General features: G+C 47.8%; 1 protein-coding gene across 2 annotated transcripts; it reads right to left on the reverse strand.

Annotated features, from left to right (window-relative positions):
• Positions 1-903: 903 nt before the first annotated feature.
• On the reverse strand, positions 904-11396 carry TMEM106A (transmembrane protein 106A). 2 transcript variants are annotated; one of them, XM_062017230.1, is made up of 8 exons: positions 11218-11396; positions 8637-8869; positions 8131-8194; positions 7627-7786; positions 6997-7137; positions 6411-6454; positions 5722-5775; positions 904-2499 (listed from the first exon to the last, which is right to left on the reverse strand). In XM_062017230.1, the coding sequence occupies exons 2-8, from the start codon at positions 8833-8835 to the stop codon at positions 2379-2381; spliced, it is 783 nt and encodes a 260-aa protein (XP_061873214.1). In that variant the 5' UTR covers positions 8836-8869; positions 11218-11396; the 3' UTR covers positions 904-2378. The 2 variants fall into 2 exon arrangements, with proteins under 2 accessions (XP_061873214.1, XP_061873215.1); XM_062017231.1 differs by lacking the exon at positions 11218-11396 and adding an exon at positions 9489-11192.
• Positions 11397-11460: the final 64 nt, after the last annotated feature.

Below are 11460 nucleotides of genomic sequence, written 5' to 3' on the forward strand. Positions count from 1 at the left end.
CCTCCAACTTCCTTGAGGGCAGAAACCGGTGCTGGGAGGGGCCAAGAGATATCTGAAGATCAAGGGTGAGAAAGCCTCAGGACTTATCAGCCTTTATCTCCCAAGGCCCCAAAGACCATCACCGGCCATCACCGGGAGACATCACGCAAATGAATGGAAGAAAAGACCTAATTTACATGTGAAAATCGGGACAGGTTGTGTCTTTGTCTAGGCGGATAATCTCATTATATGATTTTGTAACTTTGTAACAAATATAAGCCAAGCAAGTTGCTGAGTCGGGTGCGCACGTTTGTGGTGCAGCGATCCCCCATGCGCCCGGCGCCGAATAAACATACCTTCTTTGTAACTCTTTGAGTTATAGAGTTTGATTCCGCAAGTCAGTCAGTTAACACCCTCAGCTCTTTTCCCTCTGTGCAGCTTTCTAGCCCCTCTTCCCCAGCCTGTAGGGCAGTTGTTGTGGCCCAAGTGAAGGACCCAGCCTTGTTCCTCGCACAACTAGCCTCAGCCCATCTGGCTGGGTGAATATGGGTCACAGCTGGTGCACCCTCAGCAAAGAGCCCAGAAAAAGGGCAGGGCAGGGGAAGGTAAAGGCGAATGGGCTGCAGCGATGGAGGCTTCCCAGCTCGTCCCTAGAGCAAGCTACTCTCATTTTTTGTCCACTGTGATGTTTGCATCCACACCTAGACAGTGCACAGCTGGCTACAGCTGATCTGATCCAGCCTCAGGTACTTTCTTGGGAATGCCTATTCCCTAGCCTCTGCTCTGCCTTCTTAAAGCTATCTCATCAAAGTCTCCCCTCTCCCTTCATGCCTGCAGCCCTGCTGATGAAGCTGCTCTGCCATAGGAGCTGGGCTACAGCAAGGGTGAAGACCTGCTGCACAAAGATGAGTCATTCATGGTTGCACAAGGCCCTTTATTTGTGAACAGATTATAACGGTACAGCGGATAAGAGCAGCATAAAACACACAGCTGGAAACTCAACAGCAGGGGAGTAAAATGCACAGTGGAATCAACAATTTGGCAAATACAAAAAGCACTGGAGAGAGATGATGAGCAGGGAGGATTTCAGCACAGGACATGGAGCTTCAGGGAGGAAGTTGATGAGTTACCATTTCAGTATGATGTCAGTGAATGATACAGTGAGGAGTAACACTGCAACAGCTCTGTGAGAGGTACTGGTTAAGCAAACGTATTTTGCAGACAGGATCAAAGACTTTCAATAGTCTTCAACCATTTCTGATGTTTTTGATTCCATGCTTTGGTGGGACAGATGCATAAAAATACTGAACTGATGAATAACAATTTTAGTGCAGCAACAAACAGGTTCTTATTTTACCATCTAAAACACATCAGGCAGCAGCTAAACTAGCAACTTTTATTCGTCAAGTTTAATGTTTCTATCACTAGGAGGAACACAACTGTCAGCTCTTGTAAGAGAGAAGGCTGCGAGAGTTGCTCCTCCTGTAAAATCTGTTGGTTTTAGACAAACAAAAACACAACAAAAAAACACACACAACAAATAAAAATCACATCCCCCAAAACATGTTTCCTGATGTTTGTGCAAACTAAGCTCTTCGCAGTCTCTCATGCTTGTTTAAGTTGAAAGCACTAAATGCCAAAGCATGTAAGAAAACAATACAACAAACAGCACATGCTGGCAACCAAATACCATTGGCAGAAGAGCAGTCACCTTTTTGCCTCACTACACACAAAACAGACTTTCTTCTTGCTGAGAAATATGCTGTTAAGGAAAAGGTAGTGGATGAGCTTGTTTTAAAAGTATATCTAAACAAAACCGCATATTCTCACCTGCTATACTGAACACTTTAAAACAGCAGTCTCCCAAGAGTCATTCTCACAAGGTGTTTTGGCACAACATGCACCCATTTTACTTAAGACATCAGTCCTGCTTCTTACTTTAGTTGTGCAAGTGTCATTAGATTCTGGTGATGCAGATGCAATCCAGCCAAAAAGTCCTGCTTTTTAAAGTTATGAAATACTTAAATTCAAGACAGAAGTGCAAAGTTAGGCAAGGAGAAATCAACTAGAATTAGCCTGATTTAACAGGGCACTACCTCCAAAGCAGCAGGAGTGTTGCCCACTCCCATCAGCTACACAGAGACGCCTCATACACTGTTCACTCTGCTGAAGTGCCAGCTGTGATAAGGCACTGAAGAAAAGAAGCTACAGTCTGAGGGCAGCAGAGTCCATAAAGACAAGTATGTTACCATCTTTGCATGAGAGATAAAAGTCTTACCCAGGAAACACTGAGCCTTTGGTCTAAGGCATAGACTGAGAAGATCCAGAAGTTTGTCTCCTTATGACCTGCATTAGTGGTGGAACATGCTGTACCCAAAAGTTCTGCCAGCATGGCCCTGTCACGGCAAGAAGTGCTGCAATAGGTGAGGCCGTGTGGCATTCCCCCGGCAGTCCACGTACTGGTAGTCTTCAAAAGCCAGCTGCTCTGAATAAGATAGGTATGTGCAGGTCAGGGTACCCCTGAAAGACAAAAGCAGACCAGAACTGCACTTGTAATTGTACCAGATGAGACTTCCCATAATATAAAGGTCCCATGGTGAATTTCCAGAGCCATCCTGTTTTGTCCGTGTTACATAGATCCAGAACACAACAGTCAAGACACCCTCAGCTCAATTTCGTACGCTGGAGAAAGTGTCTTTCAGACTGCATTAAAGAAGCCCATTCTACAGTCACTACCATTAAAACAGGTGCTTTGGCTATTCTAGAAGACCAGAATGTTATGGGTTGGAAGGGACCTGGAAAGCTCATCCAGTGCAACCCTCCTGCCAGAGCAGCACCACCTAGAGCAGGGCACACAGGGACTCATCCAGATGGGGTTGGGATGGCTCCAGACAAGGAGCCTCCACAGCCCATCTGGGCAGCCCCTGCCAGTGCTCCCTCAGCTCAACAGGGAACAAATTCTGCCTTGTGTTGCTTTGGAACCTCTTCTGTTCCAGCTTGTCCCCATTGCCCCTTGCCCTGTCATTGGCCATCCCTGAGCACAGCCTGGCTCCAGCCTCCTCACACCCAGCCTTGATGCATTTAGAACACGAATGAGCTCAGCCCTCAGGCTCCTCTTCTCCCAGCTGCAGAGCCCCAGCTCCCTCAGCCTTTCAGCACAAGGCAGATGCTCCACTCCCTTCAGCATCTCTGTGGCCCTGCACTCAACTCTCTCCAGCAGCTCCCTGTCCTTCTGCAACTGAGGGGCCCAGCACTGGCCACAATCTTCCAGCTGCAGGCTCAGGAGGGCAGAGCAGAGGGGGAGCAGAACCTCTCTGCACCTCCTGCCCACAGCCCTTCTCATCCAGCCCAGGCTGCCATTGGCCTTCTTGGCCACGAGGCCACGTTGCTGGCTCCTGCTCATGCTGCTGCCCACCAGCACCCCCAGCTCCCTTTCCCCTGCCCTGCTCTCTAACACTTCATTCCCCAGCCTGTGCTGCTACATGGGCTTGTTCTTTCCCAGATGCCAGACTCTACACTTGCCCTTGCTGAATGTCATTGGATGTCTCTCTGCCCAACCCTGCAGCCTGTGCAGGGCTGGTTGGATGGCAGCACAGCCTCTGGGGTGGCAGCCACTGCCCCCAGTTCAGTATCATCAGCAAACTTGCTGCCAGTGCCTCTGTTCCCTCAGCAAGGTCATTAATGAATAGATTGACCAGCACCAGTCCCAGCACCGACCCCTGAGGGACTCCACTGGATACAGGCCTCCAACCAGACCCTGCCCCATTGATAACAACTCTCTGCCTTCTTCCCTTCAACCAGTTCACAACCCACCTCACTCCCTGACAATCCAGCCCACAGACTCTCAGTTTTGCTGTGAGGATGCTGTAGCAGAGGGTGCGAAATGCTTTACTGAAATCCAGACAAACCACATCCAGTGCACTACCACCATCCATGCACCTGGTTACATCTTCAGAAAAGCCTGTCAGGTTGGTCAAACATGATTCCCCTTTGGTAAAACCATGTTGAGTGCTCCTAATGACCCCCTTGTCCTTTAAATGCCTGGAGACAGCAGCCAGGATAAGTTGTTCTATCACCTTTTCAGGGATGGAGGTGAGGCTGACCAGTCTGTAGTTAAGCCCCATACCCCAGCATAACACTCCTGTGCCTTTTCACTGCATACCTTCTCCTATGGATTTAGCTAGACAAAAGCATTTCTCTTTCAATCACTACCTTTCTGTGTCACCTCAGGAGCTGCTCACACCATGTAGGTTCTCCCAACACCGTGCAACTCATCAGTTGCAAGAGGAGACGTGGTGCAGAGGAGTGTAAAGATGACTGGCATCATCTTCAGTGTCTGGCTAACAGAGAGCTTGCCAGGAGAGAGTAAAGGTCCTGTCAGCCCACAGCATCAACTAAGGACAAAGTGGCATTAACAACTATTCTCTATGCTGTCCAAAATGCACCGTTTTTACTGTGCTTTGAGTAGCATGGGGCTTCTTTACATGCTTTATCTGTTTGAACTTTGCATCACTCATCACTGGTTACAGTTGAAACCTGCATTAAGACCCACAAAACAGACCACCCAAAAGAAACCTTGACAATGCAGTCCTTCAAATTGCAACAGAAGATGAAGAATAAACATCTGTATTTCAGGAGATCATCAATGACATTTCTTTAGTGACTTGGGAGAATTCCAGTCTGGTCTGCCTCCAAGAGATTCACATACTGTCTCCAATCAAATACTGTTCCTACTTTCCACAGTCCATTTCTAGATACAGCAAGTGAAGCCCTGGCTTTAGATGAGCACAAAAGATCAGGATACAAAAGCAGTTCTTCCTTAAGAAATCATGGACTCAGTGACAATAGTCTGTAGATGGCAAACCTAGAGGTCCACCTTTCAGGAGTAGGCTCACAACCTGAAGCGTGTCACACCAATGTGAAGCGAGATTCTGTGGTGGACACAGGCTATACAAGGAGATAATTTCTGCTGCAGTGTTTTCTAAAGTGGCTTAACCTCAGATAATGAAGCCCACTCTTCTTTCACGGCTGCATGGAGCATCCTAGCACTGCTGTACCTCAGAAGCGCCTCCCCATCTCACACACTGGGGTGAGCTCTAACTCTGACAGTGGCAACCTGTCCTTGCAGGAGCAAGGAAACTGCAGTTGTGCTCCTTTCTCCCAGGCAGGGAGGAACAACTAACCTGCATTTGCTTTCTCCGCAAGGCCTGTTGTACTCTGAAAAACAGTCCAGCTGAGTATGGTCCCCTGCTCCATCCCTGAACAGGAGCTGCCTCAGCCAATAGAATCTGCAGAAGAGCTTCTCAGCAGCTGCTATCAGAACGCTCAGAGGTAACCAGCCACACATCCACACAGAGTCCAGGCTGATGAATTTGCCCCCAATATCACAAGACAGGCAGGCATCAAACCAGTCAGTACTTCTAGCTCTAGACCAAAGAATTACTTTCCAACAGCTACAATCAGTGTTCCCAAAGGAAGTTTGCCAGGCCAGCTTGTCTTAAGCAACACTGGCATTCTCAGCTGCCAGTAAGCCTGAATCCAGGGGACTTCTCAGAGCAGAGGCAGCTTTGAAGAATTATCTTCTCCTCACACCTCAAGCACACCTATCTGTGTAACAGCACATTCACACTGTAGGCAGTCCTGGTTCTGAAGAACAGTGACCACAGACCTTCTCGAAGAGAGCTGAGAAACAATGTAAGTGACGTGGATGTTAGTTATAGCCCTGAACCAGGCATCACTTACTGTATATGCAGGAGAACATTGTGAACTCTAACTTTTTTCCAGGTGCAAATGTTACTGCAAGAGAAAAGAGAGAGTTAACTTCACATGAGCTGCCTGCACTGTGTGTCTCCTGTCTTTAGTTATTCCACTGCTTCTCTGCTTCCCCTAAAAGATCTGTCTTGGCAATATTCTGACAACAGCTATGCAGGCACAGTTGTCCAAGCACAGCAGTATCTGCACCACTAAAACATGGTTTTGCTGGTGTTAACTCTCTAACTGTAGATCTAGTAAGCATGGGCCTCAAGTACTCAATGCACCACTGGCACAGATGCTTTGGTTGATGTGAACCTCACACAATTTTCTGGTCATTTGCAGAGAAATGCAGTTTGTACAAGGTACCTTTAGCTGCTCACAAAGAGAGCATGTGAGTTGACAATCTAGACATCAAATTGATATAATTATAATGTATGGAAAGCAATACTGTTGAGCCAACACTAGGCAGTGAATACCAACCAACAGAAGAAGAAAGGAGTTTAAAATCGATGTGACAGATGACATCCACCTAAATCTAGATGAGCTCCACATTTTAAAATGGAAAAGCTCAGCTTCACTCTGCAGACAGGATCAGCCCAAGAAACTGAGTCATGAAAAGCCTACAACAATTAATGCTACTTACTAACCAAGGGAAGGAATGTTCAAGAATTACTCACTAGGTGTTCTCATCCAATATCTTGCTGGGCACTGTATAATAGGTCTGCAAATGGGAACAGAAGAGAAAGCAAGAGGCACACTAGATCTGCAGTTACATCTGTGCACAGCTCAGCTAAGTAGGGAGAACTGGACTTTCATTAGGTATCTGAATTCCAAGATCTCACCTAACAATTATTTCTAAGTGAATCAGAAATTAGATCTAGAAGAAAAAAAGCCCTAAAATGGTCACCTAGGCCACCCACCTGACATTTACACCAAGAATGGATCAGCTGTGCTCAAACTGTTCCCACCAGGGTTTTGTCTAACCTCTTTTCAAGCTGGCCACTGTTTCAAGGCAAGCACACAACTCAGCCCACTACCCAAAAAGCAGACAGATGTTCCTTGCCCAGGAACGTATCAGCCTCAAACCCAGAGACCTGTAAATTCTTACAGCACCCCTTACCAGAGTGTGACGTGGGAAACTGCACATGGAAAAGCTTCAAGTGTTTGGCAGGCAGATGACAAAGAAGTGGATCGAGCTCCCCCTCCCCTCATCCAGGACATCCAGATTACTTTAGGAGAAAAGGTAAGAAGAGCAGAGCTCACCTGGGCAGCTTGCAAAGGACTGATATTCAGTAGGCTTTTCATGGTGGTCTTCCCTACTACTAGAGACTGGTGCAAAACCTTTGCGTCTAGCTTCTCAACAGTGACCACGTAGAAGTTCTTATTAGTTATGTTCAACACATTCTAGAAAGAGAAACAAAAAAAAAAACCCAAATCAAAGCACAAAATCACCTTGCAGCAGGGTCACATGTTACTATTGCAACCCCTGCTATGACCTTACAGCAACACTGGACCACATTATCCCTTTCAAATGATCAGGCATCCATCCACACTGGCCACAAAGGCATGTACCTGTCTCCCACATCAGATAAAGTGGGACAATCATGAAGCTTAAGGATGCAAAAGATAAAGGATTCCCAGAGTTAATCACAGTACTGCTCCTTCACAGTACCTCTGGCCATTCTGTGACGTTCTTGTATGCAGCCGGGCCAGCAACACTGCTCATGCTGTAATGCACTCTGGACATGGATACCAAGCAACTAGAGAGTGGACTGAGATGGTAGGAATGGCAAGACTCACTTCAGACATGATTAGTTAGTGAGCCACATGGAGTGGCACAGGAGATAAGCAAGGAGCCCTTTTAGATCCTCTGACTGTGAACTGAGCACTTACCGTCATGTTAAGGTATATACTGGTGGCTGTGGCATCAAAGGCAGCAGAGGAGGAATTCAGCCCTGCAGGCAGCACAATAATGGAGCGAGGAAACAGGAAGAAAGTACCAAGGGATGTTGTCAGCAGGCATATTGTCACAGCAAGAAACACATACAATTTCCTGAAAAAGAGCACCAGGTCCACAATCATTCTCTTCAGCTCTGCTGCAGGTCAAAGGGAGAAGACAATAAAAGCCTGGGTGCCAGAAAAACGGGATAAGTTTGTGCAGACTCTTTGTCAGGACCAAGTCACAGCAGGAGCAAAGTCTCACACACTGACATGGTGCATTAGGGTACAAATTGCCAGAGATCCCCAACAACTGTGTAGAGAAGGCTGCCTAACATCTCCTGTTGTTGAAAACACACAGTAAACATCAAACCTACTGCAAGACAGAGCATAAAGAGGAAAACACCTTTCCTTCACACACAGAAATGTTCAGAAAGGGGAAACTTTACCAGGACTTACGTTCGTCTAGGCTTCAGCCTCTGGTCACCATATGGAATCAGAGCCACCAGCTGCTTCTCTTGCTCTGAAAGAAGTGGCAGGAGATCAGAGACCACCTTAGACACACAAGTAAGTAAAGCAGACTGCATTGCAGGCCATTGCACAGCAGCCTGGTGTCCCTCTGCACTCACTTTATGGGTGATGCTGTCCAATTAGAAGGTAAGTGTAACACAACTGAAGATTTCAGTTAGAGCATTCCCGTCTCTGGGCAGACACAACAGCTCTCCAGGGGCTCCAGGGTGGGCTTGGGGCAATGACCTAGAAATCACCTGCCTTCCCACCCCATCCCCCTCCAACAGAAACAGCCCACAGAAGTCCCAAGTGAGCTGCAGTTATCAAGACAGCACATTCCTGAACTGGATACAACAAAGACCAACTAGTTCAGACAAGGTCATTAGGCAAAGAGCCACATACCAAGGTCAGAGGGCTCAAAAAGCACGGACACAGCACCCTGAAGAATGACCTACCCCTAGGGATCTTTCCTGTTCCCCAACACGTTGGACAGTTGACATAGCTTCGACGTGCAACGCACACACAGGGCACACGGGACTCCGCACAGCTGGCAACACTAGCATAATTGGTGACAGCATTTTGAGCATTCCGTTTCCTGGGCAAGATCTCCTTTTGGTCAGGTGTTTTTGAGAACAGTGAAAGGTTTCCACCCATAGTTAAGATTTCTCACTCGTTGTCCAGTGCAAAACTGCATTAAGAAAAATATCACCATCAACCAGCCTCCAAGGGCAGCACTTGTAGCAGATCACAAGTACCCCAACATTTAGCAAGTTTCTTGAAGCACAGCTCTGAAGTTGCTTTGAAAAGTGAGTTGCTGCAAGTAACTCACTTTTAAACATTTGACCTTCTAGACACCCTGGTTGCAGGAAAAGTGTCTGAGAATGCCACTGTATAGAACAGCACAGCAGATTCTTCTTTAGTCAGAGCAGAGAATGCTGACTCAAAGCTCTTGAAGGTTTCAAGATGACCACATAGCCCAGAACTACAAAGTTCTTGACAGGTCATTATTCACTCACATGCAACAAGGAACTCAGCTGAATATCAAAACATTGGCATTCCCAATCAAGCACAGTATTGCCAACAGCAACAGTGGCCTGACTAAAATCAAACAAAACCTGAAAACAGATAAATGAACAGAATCTAGTTTCTTTTTAGAGGTTAAAAACAGTTGGATTTATTTTCTGAGCCTTCTGACAATCAAAAATTTTTATATCAGCTCCTAGTAATGCTCCCAAAAACATTAACAATACCAAGGAAAAGAAACTGTACTTTCACCACAAACACATCAGTTGAATGCAGTTTCCTACCTGTGCCGGTCTTTCCTCTGGGCACTCTTGCTTCAGCAGCTCAGAGAGAGACAGGACGTTCAGCTTTGATAAACAGTAGCATCTACATTTGCCCAGATGATCCAGAGGCTTTATATGAATAACCCCTCAGGGCTCTACTGGGGATGAAAATCAACCTCTGACAGCAGAGAACCACCACAACAGAGTTGCAGAGCCCAGGGCTCATTCCACAGCCCACAGACCTGGGCCACGGTGGAAGGAGATGGGGCAATTCCAGGGGTAGCTGCTGTTTTCCTGGCTGACCCAGGAAGAACCAGGATCTCATTTAATGTGCATAGGCACTGGTCATCTAACCCTGAGGGGCTGCAGATGGACCCTTTGGCAGCCCATTACCCCAGACTATGACAATCTGCAAGACATTGCTTGGAGGCTCAAGGTAATTCAGTGTTCCTCAGCCTCTTGCAGCACGCAGAGGTGAAGGGAAGGACAATGATGCCCCAAGGATCTGGGCTTTTCTAGCAGAAGAGCCTCACTGTATTCTACCACAAGTCCCCATCTCTTCAGTCTCTTGAGGGCCCCAGGCAGCAAAGCTTCAGCTTTATCTTCACTCTCAGTTAATGTTTACCAGCTTTTCAGGAACAAGCAGGGGGGAGTGGCAGCTCTGCCACAAAACTGGAACGACCAACCACAAAACTTAGTGGGTATCAGAGACCAAGTGAAAACATAAGTTTCACTCCTTCATGTAGTGGCCTTGAGCTGTTTTCAGGGTCACCATAACCCTGCCTGCTTCTTAATGCTACAGCAGCACAAAGGAGTTTATTCCCGATTACAGTGACACAGCCCCTCCCTTCCACCTCCTCAGTATTGCCATGGAGACCTCTAAGCTTTGCAAGGGGAAGCAGAACACCAAAGCAGTCACTAACACTGGGTTCAAGAAGGACCAGCACCCACTATCGAGGACCCCAGGAACAGTGGCCACGCCAAGACAAGAATTAAACAGTGAGGACTGTCATGTAGCCCTTTGAGTTAAGGGGAATTGAGGCAAGACACTTATCTAGCATGCAGATGTGTACACATTGGAAACACTGCAGTCAGTAGGAAGACATAAATAAGTACTCACGTGCTAACCCTGAAGATAGAAGGAAGCGAAGATAAGGGGAGGAGGTAACAGATAACTCAGAAAAAAGGTACATCTGCAACTAGCAAAGTCTTGGTGAAAAACAACTCCTTTTAAGGTGAACCATATAGATCAACTACTTCAGGGTTAAACAGTGGACACTTCCAAACGACCACCAAGAGACTCCAAAAAGACTTCCGACTCAAATTGTGGAGCACGTGCAAGGGGATGAGGAGTATGTAGCTAATTACCTGTGTTACTTCCCGAAGAACATGACAACTACGTAAACCACTTTACATAGCTGTCTTAGTGTGATAAGACACACTTCAGAGGAACTACCCCCGTGTGTCTCCATTGCCAAAGCTTTGGATAAAGTGCCTGCTTTCTAAAACTCCAAACCGAGTCTTGGAGAGCTTACTTCCACTGGCTTTTACGGTGCCACCCCAGGCACAGTGACCAGCCCTGGCCCACCGCCAACTCCTGTAGCCCCACTTGGACCCTGCCCGTTGACTGAGCGCATCTCTGGCCATTTCCCTTCTCAACCCCAGCCAGCCTCCCGTCAGCCGCCTCCCCGGGACGGGCACTGCCGGGCCCCCTCCCCGGAGCCATTCTCCCCCGCCCCCAGCCACTTACCAGGCGCCCGCCGCGGGCAGCTGCCGGGCCCGGCGAAACAGAACCGAAAACGCAGGGGGGGCGGAACCGCTGCGACTGAGAGCACGCACGGAAGCGGCGGCGGGGCGGGGGCGGGGGCCGGACCTCACGGCCGGCAGGCAGCAGCCCCGGCCTCGCCCCAGGGAAGAGCCCTCCCCCTTTGCCACCCCACAGCTGGAGGGATGAAGAGGTTTATGGTGAGGAGGAAGGGAAAGGTAGCCCTCC

The sequence above is a fragment of the Colius striatus genome, chromosome Z, assembly GCF_028858725.1.
Source record: "Colius striatus isolate bColStr4 chromosome Z, bColStr4.1.hap1, whole genome shotgun sequence".
Lineage (NCBI taxonomy): Eukaryota > Metazoa > Chordata > Aves > Coliiformes > Coliidae > Colius > Colius striatus.

Bases quoted from the DNA above. Each gene is read 5' to 3' on its own strand.
- TMEM106A (XM_062017230.1), bottom strand. From the start codon at position 8,835: ATGGGTGGAAACCTTTCACTGTTCTCAAAAACACCTGACCAAAAGGAG. The intron at 5,776-6,410 runs GTGAGTAATTCT...TTTCTCTTGCAG, and splicing joins ATATTGGATGAGAACACCTA to TAACATTTGCACCTGGAAAA. The intron at 2,500-5,721 runs GTAAGTGATGCC...TTTGTCTTTCAG, and splicing joins AATGTTCTCCTGCATATACA to GGGTACCCTGACCTGCACAT.